This window comes from Suncus etruscus, chromosome 2 (genome assembly GCF_024139225.1).
Source record: "Suncus etruscus isolate mSunEtr1 chromosome 2, mSunEtr1.pri.cur, whole genome shotgun sequence".
NCBI lineage: Eukaryota > Metazoa > Chordata > Mammalia > Eulipotyphla > Soricidae > Suncus > Suncus etruscus.
Window position 1 is genome coordinate 152,199,150 of NC_064849.1, and position 25,674 is coordinate 152,224,823.

The 25,674-nt window shown below is 41.1% G+C and overlaps 1 protein-coding gene across 1 annotated transcript in view; it reads right to left on the reverse strand.

Annotated features, from left to right (window-relative positions):
* Nucleotides 1-12,675: 12,675 nt before the first annotated feature.
* The window catches only part of ELL2 (elongation factor for RNA polymerase II 2), an 89,824-nt gene continuing 76,825 nt past the window's right edge, over nt 12,676-25,674 (reverse strand). Inside the window, exons 9-12 of the mRNA XM_049769176.1 lie at nt 21,359-21,425; nt 17,143-17,314; nt 15,219-15,263; nt 12,676-14,329 (exon numbers count right to left, since the gene is read on the reverse strand). Of these exons, the coding sequence (XP_049625133.1) occupies nt 14,213-14,329; nt 15,219-15,263; nt 17,143-17,314; nt 21,359-21,425 (401 nt within the window). The 3' untranslated portion in view covers nt 12,676-14,212. The remainder of the gene's footprint in view (nt 14,330-15,218; nt 15,264-17,142; nt 17,315-21,358; nt 21,426-25,674) is intronic.

The following is a 25,674-nucleotide window of genomic DNA, read 5'->3' on the forward strand; positions in this document are numbered from 1 at the left end:
GCATATATTTGTACTCTGAAATAAAAATTAAAGAACACACTAAGTATTTGTTTAAAAAATTAAAAAATCAAATTAAAGATTAAAAATAAAACAAAAATTAAATAAAAGATACCAGAAAAGAATAACCCAAAGAACATAAAACTAAGATGAAATAAATTGAAGATAAAAAATACCATCTAGAAGCATATTTAGTTCCTAAAAACATATTTAGTGAGTTGTAAGTCATACTCAAAAAAGCTAAATAGTATTCACAGAATTTTTCAAAACAACAAGTAGACTCAGAGGAGAAAGAGCTCAAAGAATCGATCTCATTTCAGTGTCCAAACTATAAAGTACCTAGGATTCAGCCTAATGAGGAAGGTGAGAAACCTATAACATGAAAACTTCACAACACTTCAGAAAGAAATTGAAGAAGACTTAAGGAAATGGAAGAACAACCCATGCTTATGGATTGGAAAAATCAGTATCACCAAAACGACCATCTTATTTAACTACTATGTAGATTCAACATAACCCCTATTCAAATTCAGACAATATTCCTCAAGGACTTAGAACAATCAATTATAAAGTTTTTTTTTTTTTTTTTTTTTTTTTTTTGGTTTTTGGGCCACACCCGTTTGACGCTCAGGGGTTACTCCTGGCTATGAGCTCAGAAATCGCCCCTGGCTTGGGGAGACCATATGGGACACCGGGGGATCGAACCGCGGTCCGTCCTACCCTAGCGCTTGTAAGGCAGACACCTTACCTCTAGCGCCACCTTCCCGGCCCCATAAAGTTTTGTGGAACAATAAAAGACCTAGGATAGCCAAATCCATATTAAACAAGAAACTGGGAGGTATCTTATTACCTAATTTGAGGCTCCACTACAAAGCCATGGTGATCAAAACAGCATGGCATTGGAACAAAGACAGTTTCAGAATAATGGATCAGAATAGAATATCCAGTGACAACCCCCCAAGTACATGATCAATTATACTTGTCAATTATAGACAAAGGAGCCACGAATTTGAAATGGAATAAAGACAGTCTCTTCAAAAAATGGTGATGGAGCAATTGGATAACCATGGGCAAAGCAGCAATTGAAGGAAATGATTATCACCATGAAAGACCATAAACTGTTCCTATTAGTGAGAGAGCATTTAGGAAATTAGATGGCATTGAGCATATCCAAAGTCTTCCTTTAAGCAATTTTTAAAAATTGAGGGATTGGGGCCAGAGTGTTAGCACAATGGTAGGTCTTGCATGTGGCCAACCTGGGTTCAATTCCTGGCATCCCATATGGTCCCCTGAGCTTGCCAGGAGTGATTCCTGAGTGCAGAACCAGGAGTAACCACTAAGCATTACTGGCTATGGCCCAAAAACAAAAACAAAAACAAAAACAAAAGAAAAATTGGGGGGATGGTGCTTGGCCACATCCAGTAGTGCTCAGGGCTTATTCCTGGCTCTGCACTCAGGAATCACTCTTGGTGGGTTTAGGGGACCATATTATAGACCATATAGGATGCCAAGGATCGAAACTAGGTTAGCTATGTGCAAGGCAAGTTCCTCTGTACTATTGCACCACCAAAGTTCTCTTATCTTGGGAGCTTTCCAACAGTCCTCTTTTTTCAACATTCTCCATTTATCTGACTCCTATTTATCCTTTAAGCCTTAACTTCCACGGCAGGCCCCTTCTCTCATTGCCCATGTTCCCTGCCATTCATTCTTGTCACTATCCTTTTGTTCTACAACATTGGAATCAAGTGAATTTGTGCTATAGCCTGTGTTTTTCTTCAATGTTGTATCTTCACCCAACACAAAGGCTAATTGCACACTCATTCATGTTTGTTGGGTGAATGAACAGACACACCTAACAGGGTTTGACAAGGGGCTTATTCTGCTGGGGTTGAAGTCAGAAAAAAAAAAGATCTGTTCTTTACAGCATGGAAGCAAGCTGCCAGACCAAAGGAGCATTTAGTAGGAAACCCAACTTTACTCTCCATAGCTCTGGCTCTTCTCGTAGGCTTGAAGTTAAAAAGTTATTGATATAGGAACTAGAGGGTTTGTCATAGGGAATGCTGAACATATGCTTTCTGTATCACAGGCCTGATACAAAGGCTTCAAAAAGAACCATTTAGTCCACAGGTTTTTCAGGGTTTTTTGTTTGTTTGTTTGTTTTTGGGTTATGCCTGGTGCATTTAAGGATTACTCCTGACTCTGCTCAGAAATTACTCCTGGGAGGCTCGAGGGATAATCTGGAACATGGGGATTGATCCCTGGTGGGCCCCATATAAGGTAAATGCCCTACACACTGTGCTATTGCTCCAGCCCCAGGTTTTTCAGTTTTTAAATTATTATTGTTAATTTTTTGCAGCAATTGGTTGTATGCCAGACTTATTCCTGACTGTACTTAGGGATCACTCTTGGTTGTACTCAAGGAACTCTGTGGTGCCAGGGACTCAGGCAAGTACCTTATTTCTTTCTTACTTCTCAGACCTTTAACATATATATATGCAGCAAACTAAGAATTTTAAATGTATATATTCACACTCTGAAAGAAAAATTAAAGAACACAAGACCTTGTTAAAATAATTTAACAATGAAATTAAAAATTAAAAAGGGAATAAAAGATGGATCTGGAAGATATTATATTAAATGAAGTAAGCCAGAAGAAGAAGGATAAATCTAAAATGGTTATGAATTATATGTGGTATTTGGATGAATTGCATGAAGAAATATAATGGGAGTCGTCTTGAACACCCTTGGGCCCAAAGTAAGCAAGAAGGAGGAAAGAAACTGAATGGAAGAGGAGAAACACAAATCTGGAAGTCTGGGGGCCAGGAGCCAAGTGGTCTCAGATGCATTGGTAGTGTTATAAAAGGATAGACTTAATTATCCAAGCCAAAGTCAACAACAATGGAAACAAGAGGCCAAAACTTTAACAACCTAAACTTAACATGTGCTTGTTAGGCTGGCAGGCTGGGTGTTCATGGGGTGATATCCAATGCACTCAGATGACATTAGTGGAGGGAGTTGGACACTGTTGGTGGGGTTGGCCCTAGTTCATTGTATGTCTGAAACCCAACTATAAAGAACTATGTAAATCACAATAGTTTCAATAAAAACAAATAAAAGGAGATATCAGACAAGAATAACTGAAAGATAATAAAGCCAGGATGATATACATTTATATTCCTATATACACTATTATATATGTTTCTTTGCTACTTTGGGCTGTACTAGGTGGTACTAAGGGTTTACTCCTGGACCTGTGCTCAGGGATTACTCCTGGCAGGGCTTTGGGGGATCCATATTGGTGCCGAGTATTAAACACATGTACAAGGCAAGTGCCTTACCTGTATTACTATCGTGTTGGCCCCAATAAATTGATTTATTATTGTAATTTTTGCCATTTTCTTTCTGTTATTATTATTATTATTTTGATTCTGGGGCCACACAGACCAGTTTTGTTCTGTTTTGTTGTTTTGGGGGCCATTCCTGATAGTGCTCAGGGGTTATTCTTGACTCTGTGCTCAGGAATCACTCCTCAGGGGACTAAATGGGATTCTGGGGATCAAAGCCCAGTCTGCTGCATGCAAGGCAAATACCCTACCCACTGTGCTATTGCTCTGGCCCTGAGACCAATGATTTTTACTTTTTTTTTTTTTTAACTCAGTTGCTACTATGATAAACAATGTGATGTAAAAGAACTGACTGTGATCCTCAAGTCCGAAGAACATAGGGCTGTCTCTTATCTGTGGCTGCAAATCCCCGAGACCTAGGGCAGAGCTGAGGCTGGGCTCAGGCAACCTTGCTCCACCCTCACAGGCAGCAGCCACCAAGGCCACCAAGAAGCCACCAAGAAGCTCTGGCTAGGCTGGCCCGGTGTTAGCATATTGGTGGGTCTTTTAGGAAAAGGTCCTAAGTGGCTAATTTCTCCCTTAAGAGGTGGCAGAAATATATGGGGTGGGGGTGGGGGGTTGGCCACTTCATCTGGACACTTCTGAGAGGTTTGAGCAGCTCCTTAAGGCCCAGCTGGTTGGCCAATGTCTGGAGAAAGTCACCCTGGATTTCAAAAACATAGCTCTTTCAATCCTGAGGAGGCCCTGAGTGGTAGGAGGAAAAGCATGATGGCAAGAAGCCCCTGGCTACCAGCCTAAAGCAAGTTCACTCTAAAAGAGCAAAGACACTTGATTTTAAGCACATCTTAGAGTTTTGGCTCTTACATAAGACGGGACTTTGTAAATGAAAGGCGACCTATGTCAAAGTGACCTAGTGGTCACTTCACCCCACAGGTGCTGTCCTAGAGGAATGCTGAGGTGTGTCAGGAATGACCTCCTTGAGGGCAAAAAAAAAAACAAAAAACAAAAAAAAAAAAAACAAAAAAAAAACAGCCCCAAAGTAGGTTTGTAGGAGTCTTGAGAACACAGTGCTGTGTGGCTGTCCCACCCAAAGCCTCTGTTTGCATTGACCATTTCTGGCAAATCCTCCCAGAAGGTCAAGAGATAGTACAGGAGGGAAGGCACTGTCTAGCATGCAGATAAATGGCTGTGACCCACACATTATTACACATAGATCCCTGAGTACTCCAGGGGCCAGTCCTGAGTTCAGAGTCAGGACTAGCCCCTAAGGACAACTGGTGTGTCCCTAAACCCCAAAATTAAAATATCCTTTTGTGGGACCAGAGTTAGGCATTATCCTCTTGTGGGCATTAGGCTGATTTGGGTTTGATCTTCAGCATCCTGTATGTTCCCCAGGATTAATTCCTAGAGTGATTCCTGAGTGTGCCAGGAGTGATTCCTGAGTGCAGAGTCAGGAGTAACTCCTGAACATTGCTGGATGTGGCCCAAAGAACTAAGCCCAAAAACTGTAGTTTATGCACACAATGGAATACTATTCAGCTATTAAAAAAAAGATGTTGGGGTCAGAGCGGTGGCGCAAGTGGTAAGGCATCTTGCCTTGCACATGCTAACCCAGGATGGATGCAGTTCCATCCCCTGGCATCCCATATGGTTCCCCCAAGCCAGGGATGATTCTGAGCGCATAGCCAGGAGTAACCCCTGAGCATCTCAGGGTGTGGCCCAAAAATCAACCCCCCCAAAAAAAGAAATCATGCAATTTGACACCCTGTGGATGCAATTTGAGTATCAAGCTGAGTGAAGTCAGTCAGGAAAGAGATGAGTGATCTCTCTCAGAGGTGGGTGTAAAGAACCATAATAGGGGAGCAAAGCGTCAAGAGCAGTAGAATCTAGAAACTGATCTACTGAACTACCTTGGCAGTGAGCTGTGAGCAGTGGATGAGAGAGGAGGATGTTGAGACTGAAGTGAGGGTGACACTGAGACAAAGGTGAAAGGAAACGGACACTGGTGGTGGGTGTGGTATTGAATTATATTTATGAAACCCTTCTATTAGCTTTATAATAAAATTGTAAATCATGGTGACTAAAAGTTTAAACATATACACACACAGACACACACACACATATACACACAAAGAAGGAAAAAGCAGTGATACTTGTTTAGGCCAGAATTGTGAATTATGATGGGAGGAGTAGGTGGGTAATGATAACTGACTAATATGACCTGGCAGCTGGGCAAGAGAGAAGCAAGGATGAAGAATAGAAGGTGACTTTGCAGCTGGTCCTCAGTGTTCCCTTATAACTGCTCTCAGCTGCAGCATTCAGTAGCTCATGTGGCTGTGAGACCTCCTGAAACCTTGGTAGTCTTTAGACAAAACTGACTTAAATGAACTCTTGTATTTGAGAAGGAAAGGGCCATGGGATTGAGGGATGATAAATTCCAAGACAGCAGACATTTCTCCAAAGCAGCTTAGCTCAAGTAGACTCTCTACCCCTTCCAGTGACCATATGATAGGAAGACACTCAAAACAGAGCAGGCAAACCCTGTATACCCTATAAAGACAACTGAAAACAAGAGTTATTCTAGTTTTCAAAGGTCAAGCTCATGTCTGAAACCAAAGCATCAGCATTCTGTCTAATGCACTGGCAGCCATGCATCAGCACTCTATCTAATGCACCGGTAGCTGTGATGGCAGAGATGCTGACGTGGCATTTGGAAAGACTCAGAGGAAACGTATTGTGTGGAACAACCAGGAGCAAAGGCTTTAAGATGCTCTGAGTTATGTGTCTACTATTGGGATCAATCACTCTTATGAAAAATATCTATAGAAATAGGCTACTGTGTGGGGCTGGAGCAATGGCGTAGTGGTAGAGCGTTTGGCATTTGCATGCGGCTGACCCAGGACACACCTCTGTTCGATTCTCAGCATCCCATATGGTCCCCCAAGCCAGGAGTGATTTCTGAGTGCATAGCCAGGAGTAACCCCTGAGTGTCACCAGGTGTGGCCCAAATATAAAATAAAAAAAAAAATTGGCTAGTTAGTGGGTTCTGACTGACAGCTTGGTTGTCAGGCCCACTGAGGAGTGCAAGGAAAGAATTAAATAGGAATAAAAATGCTATCTAGAGAAAGCTCTGTGGGTCTCATCACAACCTTCTGAGTTGGTAAGATCCCCCACACACGTGGGGCACTGAAACTGCAGCGTGTCCTCAGCTTGATCGTGGTCTGTGGCTTAGGAGAGACCAGAATCTCCAACAAGATTTCTGGGGTGATACCCTGGTCAGTCATTGTCTGTAAGATGACAACCATCTATAAACCCCAAATAAAGATGTTTCCCCCACCCCTCAACTTCCTCCTTCCTTCAACCTCTTCCTTTGATATGTAAAAGCCCACTGGGTAGGTATGTTTGTGTCTCTTTCAACCTTCCCCCTCCAGGTAATGGGAATTGGCTTTATTTTATTTTATTATTTATTTATTTATTTTGTTTTTTTGGGCCACATCCAGTGATGCTCAGGGGTTGCTCCTGGCTTGGGGGGGCTATATGGGAAGCCGGGGGATGGAACTGCGGTTTGTCCTAGGCTAGTGCCGGCAAGGCAGACACCTTACTGCTCCGTGTCACCACTCCAGGCCTGGGAATTGGTTTTAATAAAGAAGAGTACTGGCTTGTTGGCTCAGGCAGAGAGTATGAGGCAAAAGGCCACAGAAGCCATGATCATCTTTTCCTTACTGGCTTGGTGTATTATTTCTTCACTGCTACCCTGTTTCTTCAGACCTATCTTTCTGAGGGATTAGAAACATGGTATTGGGGGTGATCTCACAACGCATGGGTTGTTATTTTTTTGTTTGTTTTTTTTTATGGGTTGTTATTTTTTTTTTTTTTTTTTTTTTTTTTTTTTTTGTGGTTTTTGGGTCACACCCGGCAGTGCTCAGGGTTACTCCTGGCTCCATGCTCAGAAATTGCTCCTGGCAGGCACGGGGGACCATATGGGACGCTGGGATTCGAACCGATGACCTCTTGCATGAAAGGCAAACGCCTTACCTCCATGCTATCTCTCCAGCCCCTGGGTTGTTATTTTTATTGTTTAACGTTGAGTGCCAGGCTTCCTGTACCAGGAAGAGTGTATAAGCATCTATGAGCTGTCTCGAGACATCTTTATTTCCTTTACTGCAGAAGATGGATGACAGCTGCTAGCTCAGGCATTACTAGTGCTCCAAAGTCTTTCAATGCTCCACCAAAGGCCTGCTGTTAGGAAGGTTCTAGAAGTGCCAGCGTACCATATGTCAGGAAAATTTTGAATTTAAAGGCATGTCAAGCTGAGGATGCTTTAAGATGGAACATGAAATACAACATTATCTATTTAAAGTCCTGTTCTCTATGCTTGAGAGGCAAAAAGCAAGCTATTGAAGTCTATTAGGTGAGAAAATGAGACTTGCCTCTAAAATCAAGAACCTGTCAACTATGAGAAGTTATAAATGTAATTTTAAGAACCATTTCATTTGAATTCCAAACCCATTACTGGCCTTTTAGTCTTTCACATTCCAGGTGACTAGAGCTGTGAATGGCAGGGTTGCAGGAGATACTTTTTACTAAAGGTAAGTTCCTTGTGCCCATTAAGTTCTTTGTGACAGATGGGATGCTAAGAGTCAAATCAGTCTGCTCCTGGTATTAATTCCTGAATCATGGGTTTGGGAACACAAAGTGACACAGCAACCTGAATGGAATAGCAGCCTCTGAGGCCTCTGAGTGGAATCCAAACCTCTGTCACAGGTTTTAAGTCTGACCTATATAAGATCCTGCCTCGTTTGGTCTTCTGATAAATGAATTTTGAGCCTTTGTGGCATGCCAGGTACTATGCTAAGAGTTGGGGACACCCTACTCTCCTGGAACCATTTAGCTACCCAATAGGCTGTAGTTACAATTGTGATACATGCTACCAAGGAAAACTGGAAGATGAAAAAGAACATGTACATGGAGACCCAAGATCATCTGAACTAGGGAAGATTTTCTGGAAAACAGTAAGTGGAGAAGTCACCAGGAAGCTGAGCTGGAGGCATGATGAGGCTGTGAATGCTGACCAAGGCTCTGATATAGGAGGATGTGGTGATAGTGGTCTGGAGGTAAAGAGTGTGGACAGTGGGTGGAAAGGAAGTAAAGGAGGGAGGCTGACAGGCAGACCTTGCTATCTCCCACACCAATGTCATTCTGTGAGCCTACTAGAACAATGACAGAGCAAGTAGCAAGCCAGTTTTGTTATTTTCAATGTTGGGGATCAAACTCAGGTCTCCCATAAACAAGACACATGTTCTGCCACTGATACATCCCTGGCCCACCTATACATCTCAAACATGGTAGCCAATGTTACCAGGGTTCTCCTATATTTCATAGCTATAGATGTGGAATTCTGATCATCCATGTGGTATGAGTGGGCACAACTTTACTCAGTATTCATTACAGGAAGACAAACCAGGCTGGCTGGTCAACAAGAATTGAAGATGACACATCTCTACTGTCATACTCAGTCAAACCATATGACTCTAACTTATGAATGAAGCAATCATCAAATATCAGAGCCACCCACTGGCCCTGCCAGCCTCCTGTCCCAAACCTAGAAAGGTCAAACCAGTGAAACAGGTAAGTGTAGACCTAGCATTCAATGACACAAACCCAAACACCCCACCTTAAAACTTTAAATCTTTCTCTGGCCCCTCCTTCTCCACCCCCACCTTTCTAGTCAGTTAAAATGGACTCATTGCCACCTGGAAAATAATGTTTCAACCAGTTCTATTCACTGCTTTTAACATGTCATCTGTAACCAAGATAGCTGTTTTCAAGGCACCCCTAAGTTCTTTACAAACAGTAACCAAAACCTCTTCATAACCCTGTTTTATTTTCTACTTTAGAGCAGACGAAAGAAGTCAAGACAAGGACTACTGTTTCTTGGGGGAAGCAGCTGATAGTAAGATAACAGCATGAACTTCTTTTGTCCCAGAGGCTCCTTGTAAACCTGACCTGATGGGTCTAGGAAGTTTAGCACCATTCTCTCTCTCTCTCTCTCTCTCTCTCTCTCTCTCTCTCTCTCTCTCTTTCTCTCTCTCTCTCTCTCTCTCTCTCTCATTCTCTCTCTCCCTCTCCCCTTCTCTCTCTTCTCTGTCCCTCTCTTATCTCCCTTCTCTCCCTCTCTCCCTCCCTCCCCTTGCACTAGTCCAATGTCCCTCAAACTGTTGTTAGGGTGACACATTCAAAAATAGACAAGACAACCTTTTATTAAAAAGTATTTGGGGGGCTGAAGTGATAGTGGGTAGGGCACTTGCCTAGCATGTGTGCAACTTGGGCTTGATCCTCAGCATCCCATATAGTCCCCTGAAACCTACCTGGATGGGGGCAGTGCTCAGATTACTCCTGGCTTTGCACCCAGAAATTACTTCTGGCAGGGGTCAGAGCGATAGCACAGCAGTAGTGTTTGCCTTACACGCGTCCAACCCCTGACAGACCCTGGTTCGATTCCTAACATCCCATATGGTCCCTGGAGCCTGCCAGGAGCTATTTCTGAGTGCAGAGCCAGGAGTATGACCTGAGTGCCACTGGGTGTGACCCAAAAACCAACAACAACAAAAAGGAAAATAAAAGAAGTTGCTCCTGGCAGGCTCAGGGGACCATATGGAATCCTGGGGATCAAAGGTTGGGGATCCAAAACCTGGGGATCAAGGTTGGCTGAGTGCTAGGCAAATGCCCTCCCTACAGTGTTATGGCACCTGCCCTACCTCAGCATCTTTAAATCTTAAGTTTACTCTTTTTTAAAACAGGGTGGCAGCAGTGGGGGAGAGAAAGAGTTGTTGGGAGAAATATGGGACAGTGCAAGAGAAAATTATGTAATGCCTAAGAAACCCTCCATGCCTGTTGACTGCAGTATGTGATCAGACAGGGTCCTGGGGTCAGAACCCCTCCTCCGTTCCCTCCTCCCACCCATGCAGAGCTATCTCAGTCCCAGGTGAACACGGATTACCTGGGCATCAAGAGAGTCCTTTTATTAAGAAATGAGAGAAAGTAAACAATTAAAAACAAGCACCAGAACTGCAAAGTTAACATTTTTATTAAACTGAAATTGGGATAGAACAGGGGCCACCATGGCTTCTGAGCTCAGGAACAAGTGACAAGTCCCTGCAACATTTTACTTTCAAGAGTCCTGACATGGTTTGGGCAAATGACTAAGAAACAAGTGTATGTGTATATATTTCTTCCTTTTTTTTTTCAACACTTTGAAATATTTTTAAATGAGCCTCACCATCTCATTCAGTTTTCAGGTTACAAAGAACATTGATAACATCGTCTGTTGCCTTCATTTAGTAGTATCAGTAAATATCCTTTCTCAAAGTGCTGGCTAAAATTTCCCCCATCCAATCCACGTAAGAAAAGGATTTAATTACAATTAGGCAAGTTATAAACTGTAAGAACTTCAAAAGTAGTGAAGGCATACACCAAGCATTCGTGACTCATCACTCACCCTGCTAGAAAGACAAGGAACTGGTTCTAGAGTTGAGCTAAGCTCCAGAAACACAGGGTACAAGAGTGGAAGGGTTGAGGTGACCAAGCAATGTCAGAGCTGATGGATGGATGGTATGTATCAAAGACTCATTTTAACATCTTGCTTCCAACATGCAAGCATGTATTCGTTTTTACAAAATTAGAAGAAATACTTCAAGGGAAAAAGAAGATACCTATAAAGAATAAAAATCAATCTGAGATGAAAAAAATTAATACTGAATTTCTGTAAGGCATGATGCAGTGATATAGAAGGAACACAACAATTGCTTTGTGAAAGAGCAAGCATCTATCCCTGTTTAGAGATGAAAAATAATCCCTCTAAAGTAATCCAAGGAAAATAAATAAGAGATGAAATCCTCACACTGGGAAACAAACCAAAACATCAAATATAAACATAAATCAGATGCTTCTTTAATCTGGAACTAATTTATGGGGTATCAGTAAAAATCTTCAGAGTGCTTAAAATCATTTGATGAAATATTTTTTTAAAGGACACATCTCAGAATTTTATTTTGACAGTAGATTTTACATTCTCAAAAAAAAAATTAAACTAAACTAAATTATTCTACAAAACCAAATGAAACTAAGTGGCCATTCATTACTGAAAAAATCATTTCCAAGAATCTAAAAATTTTCTAGGAGGAAATAAAGAATAATTATAAATATTTAAAGAGGCCATGCCCATCTTCAAAAGAGATGCAGTCTTGGGTAATAGCAGATTTAGAACTTCATATTTGTAACAGAAATACACAGTTTGCAAGATTCTATCTACTGCACACAGCAAACAGTTAATTAAGGCTTTTATAGATTGGTGGTCAGGTCCATTGGTGTGCAATGCTGAATTTTCACAAGCATTTCCAGCTTCCATTATTACCCAATTTGTAAACAAGAAGACTCGCTGATGTAGGTCGGTAGAAGATCCAAAGAGTAATGATCAACTGGAAGGCTTATTTGTAAATAAGTTCTGAAAAGAGTTGGCAGTGAGAAAACCTCAAACATGTAGAGGGGACAGATGACTTGTACCTATTGATAGGGATAAACTTAACAAGAGGAAAAGATAAATGAAAAGAGAAAATAGAAAAATAGAAAAGCTTGTAACTGAACCTCAGTTTGACTTTGAGATTTAGAAAATTCAAGGATTAGTACTACATCCAAATGAATGGTCCTTATACTTTAACTGCAATGCAAATCACCCAAAAGATATTCAGATAAACGCAGAGACATGGGACTATATTTAGAGTCTACCTGTGTGAAACAAGTGGCCCAAACACTTTGCTTTTTAGAAACAGAGTGCACAAAGAATAGCAGCACACAATCTTTGACAAGAAAGCCAAGACAACCACTGTAAGACACCAATGAGTTCATGACCCATAGAAAAATCCTTTGGGAGACTCTATCATAGTAAAACTGCTACCTAATCTATCCCAAAATACATTTCCTTTCCTGTTCTATTTTTTCAACTGAAAGTTTGAAACCAACAAACATTTAGTAATGATTGTACCCATTTTGAGGTAAAGGAAGAGCACCAGGGATCTCAACGCTGTTAAGAAATCAAATTCCCTAGGAGGACCAAACTATAAAGAAATCAAATTTCCACAGTAAAGTTAGAGTGTTAATAGTATTCAGAATCTAGTTTCAGTCTTTGTACAGCTTGTATACATCTGCACACTTTTTACCATAACTTCTCTTTGCGGTTAATATTTTAGAAGAATTTCTATTTTAAAACTTTGTCAACATGCTCTCTCTGATTTTAGATAGCCACATTTCTGGTTTATAGTGATACACAACAAAGATATTTATTTATTTTTGGATGCTGGAGACAAACATCTTTATTAAAGATACTACCAAAATTTTGGCAAACATTTCAGAACAGATTTGTAAACATAAATGCTTCCCTTTTTAACTGGCAGCACTTTGGAAAAGACAACACGGTGATACAACACAACTTGGATCAACATCAGCTCAAAGTCCACACATTTTGACCGTATAACTTATGTTCCCACATGATAAAACAAGCGATAGTTCAAATCAATGTCAACAGATAAACTTCAGGAAATGAAAGTTTGTGCTGTTTGATGAATCACAGTATGTTATGGTTACATATATCCGTTCTTTTCTTATATTCCTGGCACCCAGGATGAAAAAAAAAAAACTTTAAATATACATTTAATGTAGGTAATAGCTTCTTTGCATATCTCTCTTCAAAAAATACTTTATAGCAGTATATAAATAGGTTCACCTACACGCTTCATCTTATAATTTTGCCCCAAAACTATAGATCTGTTTCATTTTTATAACATCAGTTTCACCCAACATGAATAAAGCTGACAAACTGTTGAAATGGAAATGCTTTTTTTGTCTTCCACAGTAGAAGTAGCTCTTGGACAGAAACAATTGACAATGACAACAATACAACCTACAGTAACACTCGTCAGTTGTTTAACCTGAGCGTTTGGCCTACTGAGAGTAGCAGCTTGTTTTCCTTCACGCATACTCACACCCACACCACCTCCGCACACACACACAGGTTGGGGACACGCTGAGACGCTGGTAGGCCATGGTGTGTACCCACTGCCTGAATCAGTGGGAAGCAGTGTAGCTAATGATCAACCACACTATGTACATGACTAGCAAACACCTTAAGGCATCCATTGCAATGGGGGTTAACCTGCAGGGTGGATTCATCGTCCTCGATCAAGTCAGCCTGCACAGACTTTGGTGCGTGTGCATCCACACACAGACACTCTCACACATTTCTATTTCGTAACCCTCCAAAACAATGTTTTCATTTTTTTTTTGTATTTTGTGCAAATTTCTAAATATTCTACCATTTAAGGCAAAGAGTTTGCATTAAGAAACGTCAGAAAATAGGCTTATGTATATCCAAAAGCACTTCACTTTGCACATTACTGGTTTGTTTCTTTTTTTGTTTTTTTTTTTTTTAAACACACATGACTTTGAAGTGTGGATATTGGATTCCCAATATCCTTAAAAAAAATCACTTTATGACAAGCACAGTTTTTAAAGAAAAAGCTGATCTGAACTCTAGATACTGTACTCATACCAGTATCAAATAAAGAAATGATTTCCACTGACAACCACAGTAGGTGTGGGAGGGGAGAAGATGGGATAGGAAGGGTCCCAAAAAGCAGCTTCAAAAATACAAGGAAGCAAAGTACAATGGAAAAAGGAAAAAGAGAAGTAACTCAAGTTTACTAATACTGAAACTTTTAACAGGTAAAGTTTCACTTTTTAGAATCTTAGAGCAACTCATTTGGAATTCTAAATAAATAAGCATAAGTTCATTCACATCTTCTGGTCCGAGCGGGGCTCTAGTGCCGTGTCTCTGCTTGCTGCTGGTCAAATTCACTTATTAGTCTTTTGATGTGAGCCAGCTTGTTATAAAGATACTCGCATCTGTATTTTTCTTCATGGTAATTGGGACTCGACTGCAGATTGAAACAAAAATGAAACAGGGAATGAGATGGCAGAATTAATTTTATTTAAGACCTTTTTTTTAAGTCTTTTTTTTTTTTTTTTTTTTTTTTTTTTGGTGAGGGACATACCTAGCAATGCTCAGGGCTTACTCTCTACTCTGCTCCAGGATCACTCATGGTGGGCTTAGGAGATCTTAAACGATATAGGGGATCAAACTCGGGTGAGCTGCATGCATGATAAGCACCCTATCTACTGTATCACTTCTTTAGCCCCAATGACAGGTTTAAAAAGATAAAATGGAGGGACCGGAGAGATAGCATGGAGGTAAGGCATTTGCCTTTTATGCAGAAAGTTGGTGGTTCAAATCCTGGCATCCCTGAGCATGCCAGGAGCGATTTCTGAGCATAGAGCCAGGAGTAACCCCTGAGTGCTGCCAGGTGTGACCCCCCCAAATAAATAAAGATAAAATGGGGGCTATAGAAATAATACAGCAAGGGGCCGGAGAAATAGCATGGAGGTAAGATGTTTGCCTTGCATGCAGAAGGTCGGTTGTTCTAACAACCTAACAGGAGTGATTTCTGAACATAGAGCCAGGAGTAACCCCTGTGTGCTGCCGGGTGTGACCCAAAAACCAAAACCAAACCAAACCAAAACAAACAAACAAACAAAAATGAAATAGTACAGCGAGAAAGAAACTTATCTTGCAAGCGGCCTACCTGGGTTAGATCCCTGGCACATTTTACAATCCCCTGAGCACTGCCAGTAGTGATCCCTGACTCTGAAGTCAGAGTCAGAAGTAGCTACTGAGCACTGCCAGATGTGGTCCAAAAGCCAAAAATAAAATAAAATAAACAACAGAAAAAACAAACAAACAAACAAACAAGAATTGATGATACCTACCTGCTTAATCTTCTTATATTCTTGTAAGACTTCTTCGTGAACGTTCTATAACATAAAAAGCAAAAATCAGAATTACTTTTGTTCTGGTAATATAAACCATGTAGCAGAGGTTTGGGAAATATTGATCTCAGAAAAGTTAATTGGCAGAATCTTTAAGAAAGGCAATGTGGTAATTGCTATCAAGAGATAAAATGTAAAACTGACCTAGTACCTAGATTCTCTTTGCAGATTTACCTTGCCTGAGTGGAACGGACAATATTACTCACCGCAACGTGCTGTTAAACATTTCCCATAGCCGCTGCTTACTCAGAGTGTCAGGTTTGGTTTTTAGTGGTTAGTAAATCAAAACAACATCTAAACAAAAGTATTAGAGCAGAATTACATAGTTTGTATGGTGTACAGATATAACTCATGGTGTGCGCTTTGTAGGAGAAAAACCCTAGGTTGGTTCCTGAGGTCCCAATGCCCCATCCAAGGTATACAGAATGAACGAAATCTAAATGTTAATGAATCTAAATAAAGAAACACTATAGAACCATTAGAAATGTAGGAGGTGGAGGGGTTGTTTTATGAATGACATAAAATTCTCTGAAATGCCTATATTGTTGAGTTTTTAAAAAGCAAAGTAGATATGTAATGGTTTATATAGTTTGCTATTATTGGTTTAAAAGGGAGAAATGCAATACTACTATATTTTAGTAATTCACACTTTTTAATAAACACATTTCATATTTTAGTGAAATCAGACAATAATATATAGCTTAACTTCCTGAAAGACTATCCTGCAATTTATAATTGATGGCATCTTAGGATCAACTACATATGGTATATGTAAATTTGGTTGTATCTCTATATTCTTTTTATACACTTATGCAAGAGACCTTTAAAAGAATATATTGAATATCAATGCTGATTGTCTTTGGGAAGGGAAATTAGGGGATTGGGCAAACAATTAGCCCCTAATGCCCTTTGTATGCTATGAATATGCTATGAATCTAAACTCGCAAGTCTTGATTCACCTCACTTTCTGGCACTTAAACAGGGGACAAAATGACTGTGAGGGCACAGATGTTTCTCTCTGTTGGAAACCTATCCATTCTCAGACATAGGCTCCTGTCAGATGGAACAAGAGTGGGCTGAGAAGGTGCCTACCAGCTAGGACTGTGAAGTAAAACAAAACCATCTGGTCTACAAGAGGAAGACATGCATATCAATCTTCTTGCTAACAACTGTAAGTACAAGGAAGCACCTGGTGAGTGATTTTTTAGCACCATCACTAAAAGCAGAGAAGTAAAAACACTACAAGTGTCAGTCTCTGACTAGTTGAAGGCACTATACCGTCCCCTCACTTACTCCCCCAGTCACAGGACACTGAATCCCCCGTATATTTAAGATAATCTACATCTTCCTTTTCCTATTGCTGATGGAGGTTTCAAAAATAACTTTTAGTCTATACTAAGTACTAAGTACTACATACACATACATTCTATATGATATATACAATTAGTAATTTTCTTCCATTAGCAGAGTTATGTTCATTGTATTTATTTCTTCTAAGAACTGTTTCAATAATAATCCTCTTTATACTTTTCCAGTTACGTTTCTTGTTTATTTTGGGGCCAAATCCAGTAGCCTTCAGGGCTTACGCCTATTTTTGTGCTCAGGGATTACTCCTGGCAGGGTTCAAGAGACTACAGGGGGTTCTGGGGATCAAACCCAAATTGTCCATGAGCAAGGCAAGGCACCCAGTATGCTTATCTCTAGCACTGCACTACCTTGGGAGGGGGACATTACATTTTAGGGAAGCCTTGTGAGAGGTACTGACTGCAGGCTGCAGAGTTCTAAAGCACCTAAGGACAGCTGAGGAGGTAAACAGAAAGAAGGCATAGCCGAGAGCCAGCACAGCTAGGAGCAAAAGCCTCACCTGATACTCTTTCGAACCTGGAGAAAGGCGTTTTCGCTGCGCGTCCAGTTTGATGAATCTCCTGGCTACAGTCTCCATCCTGGCATGCAAGGCCCGGTATTCATCATACTCTGCATTGAAGTCGTTCTTGTAATTCTGCCTTTGCTCATAGGAGACAATAGCGATATATTTTCTGGTAAAAAAAAAAAAAAGAGAGAGAGAGAGAGAAAGTAAGGGGGAAGATGAATGAATAAGAGTGACAAAAAGAAACTTCATAAAGGGCTGTGAGGCTTTCAATAGGCATTTGGTTTGTTTCTCTAGGCTGGACACTACTCTGTATCCTCCTGTAAAGACCTCATGGGAGAGCTGTGGAGCTTTGATAGAGTGTAAATGTGAACTATCCCTGGGGCGCCATGATGAAAGGTGAGAAGATGAACAACAATAAAAAAAAAAAAAAACAGCCTTCACACAGATGCGATCTCCCAGGTCTTTCACCAGGCTAAGTCACTAGTTGATCCCCAACTATGGTGACAGAAATAGGAGTAAGCCCTGAATGCTACCGGATTTGGCCCCAAAACAAACAAAAATGGCTGGTAGGCAGCACACAGGCCAGATATAGGGAAGGTCACTGGTCTCCTTGCCCTTCACACCTGCTGCCAGCTGGGGCCTCCACTTCTCCTCCTGACTAGCAAGTATAAGAAGTCCGAAAGGAGTTTGGGGCAGGTTTTTTTCCTCTCTCTCTTTCTCTCCCTCCTTTCCCTTCCCTCATCAGTTTCCAGTCCAGGTAATACGAGAACAGTACTTCATGTCTGTGATATACAAAGTTCTTGCTTCTCCACATGATCCCAGTGCCACTTCTGGCATGGGGAGTGGAGTGGGGAGCGGAGAAACTGGGGAAATTGGTAGTAGAAAAATGAAAACTGGTGAGGGGAGCACTGTAAAACTGAAACTCAACTATCAAAAGTTTAACTCTGTATCTCATACTAACTTCAAACAAAAAAACAAAAGAATCTTAAAAAAAAAAAAAAAAGTAAAAGCAAAGTAATTATTGTTTGACTGGATCAGGCTATGCGAATCACCTCAGGGTCTGTCTGGCCTGATAGGTGACAGAATACAACACACAATGCTTCAGCATCTTTTGGAATGAAATGGAAACTTCAAAGCTTTCCAGACAAGTGGCAGGAGATTTGCTCATACCCAGCCTCAGGGTATGAGCAAAGTCCCCTTCACTTCAGTTTGGTTTTCTCCAAAGTAATTTTGGGGCAGGTGTGAGGGGTAAGACAGAGCTCAAAAAGGTTTTAGAGATGCTTAGTGTTAAAATGGAATAGTGCAGGTGTCTGGAGTTAGAAACAGGAAGCAGTAAACCACTTTCAGGTCCTCACTACAACAGTGGAGGTTTCATTCTCCAAGTGTCAGACAGCCTGGAGCTGGCTGTCCAACTCTAGTCCTGATCCCCTCCTCCAGACAGTGACCCAGGTTTACATTGTTGAGGGCCCCTGCAGGCAGGAAGAGCATCCTGAGGATCAGGATCAAAAATGACTCTCAGGGTCAATTTGTTATACAGAATACTTATCCCACTTTCTCCTCCTCACACTTGTGGCCATACCCTCAATACTTTCCTCCCCTAATTCCTTAGCTGGGAAAACATCTAATCGTGTTGCTAATACAGAAGATTAGTTACACCAGGCATTTTTGTTGCAGTTTGTTTTTTTGGGTTACACCCAACAGCATTAAGTGCTTACTCCAGGCTCCCTGCTCAGGGATCACTCCTGGCAACTCATGGGACACTATTTGTGGTGTTAGGAATTGGATGAGGTCAGCTGTGCTCAAGGCAAGAAGCTTACACAATAAACTATACTGTCACTCTGGCCCCTGTACTGGCATTTTAATTCGCCATATTTCTCTACTTTAAACAACTTTTTTTCTGATCCTATAGTCAGTTCTTCATGCAGAAATCGAACAAAAATTTTAACCAGTTTTGATAATTCATCACCCTAAGTAATATAATTATTTCTATTATATAAAATTAGAGAAACTGTAGTTAAGTATGACTTATTCAGAGGCCAATGATTAAAACTTTACATTTATGTTCTTGGTTTACTTTAAAAGGTGTGAACAATTAAATATTAAGTATTAAATATATTAAATATATGTAGCATCTTGTGGCGAGTTTTCTGTTAGCTCTTTAATAACATATTTAGGAAATAGCTGCATGTCTTTAAGATTTCATTTTTGTTTTTGTTTTTGGGTCACACCTGGCAGTGCTCAGGGGTTACTTCTGGCTATCTGCTCAGAAATGGCTCCTGGTGGGCATGGGGGATCATATGGGATGCAGAGACTCGAACCATCCAACCACCTTAGGTCCTGGGTCAGCTGCTTGCAAGGCAAATGCTGCTGTGCTATCTCTCTGGCCCCAGATTTCAGTTTTGTAAAAAATAAATTGCTTTTGTATAATCAACATGCTATGTACTTTTTTGTTGTTGTTTTTGAGTCACACCGGGTTAAGGCTCAGGGGTTACTCCTGGCCTCTGCAAACATAATTGCTCCTGGCTGACTCAGGGGACCATATGGGATGCCGGGATTCCAACCTCTGTCCATCCTGGGTCTGCTGCGTGCAAAGCAAACGCCCTACTGTTGGGCTGTGTGTCTGGCCCCACAGGCTATGTACTTTTGTGACTAACACAAACAAACAGAAAAAACAAAAACAAAATTAAAAATGTATCCACAGAAATACACCAGAGGCAAAATCCCCAAGGCTTGAAAACAGAGTTAACTGAATAAGGAAAGATAAGCTTGCCTGGAATACCTGGGGGAAGGATCAAAACAACAGGATTTTGTCCTTCACTGAGTCACAGTTGGAGCTATGGCACTTTGGGTGTGGCCTGAGAGGGCTCATCCCCCCCCCCCAACCCCAAGCTTCTCCAGAGAAGGGTTTTTCTGCTGGTGTGTGGCCCCTTCCCCAAGGGGATCTAGACACTCCCTGACCTCCAACCCACCTTTCTTGGAAATTCTGGGTGGCTAGTGTTTTGCAAAGCTGCCAGAGAACTCTAAGACCATGTGCTCCCAAAGACGACAGAGCAGCCAGCAGTTTCTTATGGTCTTTGTTGTTGGGATAATCAGCATTACAGTTTCATGCCATTCCCCAATAAGTATAGCTTTCACACTGCTGCTCAAAAGAAGGAACAAAATTGTAGGACAATATGTTCCCTACTTGGGAAACAAACACTTTCTGGGACCTAGTAGATGACTAAATATCCTGTTTAACTTGTTCACCATCGATGTAGCTAATAGAGGAAAAATGCTCAGGCAGCCCTGATTCCACTTTTCATCTCACATTCACCCCATTTTGTACAACTGCTGATGTTCACAGCTGTCTGTAGTCAGGCCTGCCTGCTCTTTCACTCTCCATTTTTCTAGGCTCTTACAACTTAATTATTTTCTTCTTACAGAAGTCATTGAGTCTGTAAAAAAGTTAGACTTATGTTTCTGCATTATAATTTTTGTGATCACCACTGACAAAAATGTCGCCAGCTCAGTGTTTAGCAGCTCATTGTCCTAACAAGAAAATCATTATGACTGGTCATACCCAGGTTAAGATCAAACTTGACCATTTTTTTCCTCTTAAAAACTCATTTGATGTTAGAACGGCATTTAAATACAAAGCACTCTATACCCTATTAACTGCAGGAGTTGAAACACTTTATCAATAATAACTATCCTTTGCATCAGAATGGGCATTGAAGTAAGATCCCCTTTGTCTTCCTTAACCAAACTTTTTTTTTGTTTTTGTTTTTTGTTTTTTGGGCCACACCCGGCGGTGCTCAGGGGTTACTCCTGGCTGTCTGCTCAGAAATAGCTCCTGGCAGGCACGGGGGACCATATGGGACACCGGGATTGGAACCAACCACCTTTGGTCTTGTATCGGCTGCTTGCAAGGCAAACGCCACTGTGCTATCTCTCCGGGCCCTTAACCAAACTTTTAGCTGGTCCTGGAACAAAGAATAAGCTTTATACATACAGGCCAAGGAGCAGAGCCCAGAGCAAAGGCAACCTGCCCCTGCAGATGCGGGTGGGTGTGGGTGTAGGCTGCTTGATGGCAGCCTTTCAATTGCAGGGGCTGTTAGAGGGCGCTATTTTGGGAACTTCTTAGTTTTCTGATTTGCAAAAGACGGGAAAAGAATCTGCAGCCTTTCTAAACTGCAATGATCCCCTCTCAAGGGCTGACAAGGAGACTCACATCAAGTAATCTGGGAGTTCGATGGTCGAAGAAGGTTCTGTGGAGGCAGTAAGATCCTCTTTAACTCCTGCAAAGAAAAACAGAAAATCCAGCATTCACCAAACAGTATGGTTCTAAAATTCCTGATTCTAAAATAGATCAGAAACAGCTGGAACACTTGCCCTCAAATTCTATTCTTCTATCTCAGTAAGCAACAGTGAGCAAGGAATGCAATTGAGCACAAACAATAGGGGCCTATGACCAGTGGCAGCAGAACCAAAGCTGACCATTGAGAGCTCCCGTAGTGGCAGTGTCTGCACCATAAAGGAATTCCATCTCAACCCAAGGTCACTCTTCTGTTCTTTCCATAATCGTGGCATCTGCCCAGTCATTCAAAGACTGTAGAGGCAGAGTCCTTAGACAATGGGAGATACATTTTACAGCATCATCACTTTTCAGAGGATTTTAACAAGGTAGATGAGAGGATCATGTCAGATAACAGACTACTTCCATCACTGTAGTCTTCCTGCTTGTCCTTTTGGTATGTAGACCATGGGGCTGGGAAGGAAGTTTTCCCACCAATTTAAAGCAATGTACAATAAATTACTACTGAATAATCCATTTATGTTCTTCTAATCTAGCTTTCATGATGCTGCACACATTAGTTTCTTAAAGAACAAAATGTAGAAAGAAAAAAAATAGCAAAAATATGCTGTGAGGGAGCCAGAGCAATGGTGCAGTGGTAGGGTATTTGCTTTGCCCACAGCTGACTCAGACAGACCTGGGTTCTATCCCTGTTTTCCCATATGGTCCCCGAGCCAGGAGCGATTTCTGAGCAATAGCCAGGAGTAACCTCTGAGCGTCACTTGGTGTGGCCCCAACCCTCCCCCCAATAATGCTATAAAAGTGGAAAATCTCTCCAAAGTTCAATTTTTAGAAATATACCACTTCCAGAGAAGGTAGGTAAATTTAAGTTTTCATTAGGGTGATTTAAAAAAATATATCAGTTGGGGTTGAGTGATAGTACAGTGAATAGGTGGATAGGTCACCTGTTTTGCATCAACCTGGGTTTGATCCAGCATCCATATGCTCCCCTGAGCACTGCCAGGAGTGATTCCTGAGTTCAGAGTCAGAAGTAACTCCTGGGGCCCGGAGAGATAGCACAGCGGCGTTTGCCTTGCAAGCAGCCGATCCAGGACCAAAGGTGGTTGGTTCGAATCCCGGTGTCCCATATGGTCCCCCGTGCCTGCCAGGAGCTATTTCTGAGCAGACAGCCAGGAGTAACCCCTGAGCATCGCCGGGTGTGGCCCAAAAACCAAAAAAAAAAAAAAAAAAAAAAAAAAGAAGTAACTCCTGAACATCATTGGGTGTGGCCCCAAAAACCTGGAAAAAAATTCCTTCACATGGATTTAAAGTAATAACTGAAACTCTGGTTTTGCCAACTGGTAAGACTTAAAGGCTCAAAATGAAATGAAGGTGAGCCTTTGATAATTTCTTGGTTTAATAGCTTAGAAAGTTTAAAATGGGGGACATTGGTGGTGGGAAGGTTGCACTGATGAAGGGGGTGTTCTTTTATGACTGAAACACAACTACAACGTTTGTAATCATGGTGCTTAAATAAAGATATTATTAAAAAGCATTTAAAGGTAAAATATACTAAAAAATCATGCAGACTGTGGACTTTATTTTATATACACGTGTGTATATATATGTATATGTGATTATGTGTATCTCTCTCTATCTCTCTATCTCTCTATCTCTCTCTCTATCTATCTATCTATCTATCTATCTATCTATCTATCTATCTATCTATCTATCTATCTATCTAAATTCATTTGAATGTGGACCAGGCAACATGAAAGAGACTGCTTTTACAACAGCCTGAATGTTTGAGGTTTTTTTTTTGGTTTGGGACCAAACCCAGTGATGCTCAGAGGTTACTCCTGGCTCTATGCTCAGAAATTGCTCCTGGCAGGCTCAGGGGACCACAGGGGATGCTGGGGATCAAGCCCAGGTCTGACCTGGGTCAGTTGCATGCAAGGCAAACACCCTACTGCTGTCCTATCACAATGGCCCCAACAACAACCTGAATGTCAAAAGAAAAGGTACCAGTTGTATCTCCTAGTTTCATCTTTGCCACAGATACTAGTGTTAGGCCGACCCACTATCAAAGTTCCTACTGCTGCAGAGTTTGAATCTGGAACTCTCTTGTATTAAAATCTTCAACTGATTTTTGAGAGTACTATGCCCTCCATAGAAAACTCAGACACTAGATCTTCTAACAGCTGGTCTGTCTCTAATCAGAATTCTGCCCTCCCAGCACAGCCTCCTCTGATTCAGGATCACCATCTGCAGCTGGAGGTATAGCAAACACATCTAGGTACTTGGTTTATAAGCTCTCAACATGGGATTTCACCACCTCACAGAAAAAGGGCAGACCCGCATCTTTGGGCCACAACTCTTAGCTGAATATTCTTGGACATATGCTTTGACATGCAACATATTCAATTAACAGGGGTGGCGAACAAGTTCAACACAAAGAGGCAAAATTTTAAACTGTGAGAGTCAAAGAGCCACACCACACAGCAGTGACCTGTCAAAACAGACAAACACTTACACAAAAGCATCTAATTTTAACAATAATATATTAAGGGAGCCGGGCGGTGGTGCTAAAGGTAAGGTGCCTGCCTTGCCTGCGCTAGCCTTGGATGGACCGCGGTTCGATCCCCCGGTGTCCCATATGGTCCCCCAAGCCAGGAGCAACTTCTGAGCACATAGCCAGGAGTAACCCCTGAGCGTTACCGGGTGTGGCCCAAAAACACACACACACACACACACACACACACACAAAAACTAAAAAAAAACTATAATATATTAAACACATATTGCATTTTGCCATTTTGAGTGAGGTAAAAATTCTGTTCACCACCCCTGTTCAATTAAGGTCAATAAGGACATTATAGTAGACTATGCCATTATAGAATACTATGTTATACTATGTTATAATACTATGTTATTTTCCATATAGTAAAACAGTCAGACTTAAGAGTCACAGATATCAGTGTTATAGTCTGTGACAAGCTGAGTCATTTTAAATGGACTCAAGGTAAGGCACATCAGAAGCTTATTTTTGTGTGGACTGGGCCACCCTGGTAACATTCCAAAAAAGGATAACATCCTGTCAGAAGCACTGATGAAAGTGAACTTGTACCTGCTTTTACCTGGTCACCACTCCACAGATCCTTTTGCTCTGGAATTCCTTCACTTGACCATTACCTCATCCATGACCTCATCTATTGCCTCAACCATGATCTCATGAAACATGACCTCATCCTTAATTTCTCTCAATATAAACCTTTTGTTCCTAGTAAGTTGTGTTTTAAGTTTCTATCTATATCTAGATATCCCAAACTACAGCCCTTTCCTAGTGCCAGCTAAGTCCCTTACGTCTTCCTACTATTCTTGCCATTCTTATGAGAATAAAGCTTAACAAGACAAGACCCCCAGAAGCAGCACTGCTCACACTACTGGTTAACCACCTCCAGCCCTCAGCAAGCTCAGACCAGAGCCTTTTGCAGGTTAAAAGGTTGAAAACCACTTTCTTTTTTTTTTTTTTTGTCACACTCGACAGCGCTCAGGGGTTACTCCTGGCTCTACACTCAGAAATTGCTCCTGGCAGGCTCAGGAGATCCTATAGGATGCCAGGATTCAAACCACCATTCTGCATGCAAAGCAAACACCCTATCTCCATGCAATCTCTCCAGCCCCCCCGAAAACCACTAGAGCAACTTTTATAAAGTTGTGTTTTCCAGGGGAATTTTTGCCTTAGTTATTCTGGGCTTTAAATTGGCCTCCGTGCTAAACTATAGATTTCTATATGCTGGTATGCAAGACAGCAAGTTTTGGAGGGCAACTTTTGTTAAATAAGAAAAATCTAATTTATTAGCTTTTAAAAGTCACTACACCTTAGGGTAAGCAGCATTCCTACTGATTAGTTTTTGTGTGGTTTTTTTTTTTTTTTTTTTTTTTTTTTTTTTTGCTTTTTGTGATGCTCAGGGGTTACTTTTCTGTGCTCAGAAATCGCTCCTGGTTTGGAGAACCATATGCGACGTCTGGGGATCAAATTTTGGTCTGTCCTAGGTTAGCCACCTGCAAACTTATCACCTGACTGCTGTGTCCACTACTCTGGCCCCCAATTAACTCTTCTTTTGAGGTAAAACATTATCTTAAGCATTTTAGAACTGCTAGATATTTGCCTCTTAAAGATTCTAAGCTTAAACTATTTAATTTTTTATTAATAAAAACTAATATTAATTACTAAAACAAGGTTTTCAAAA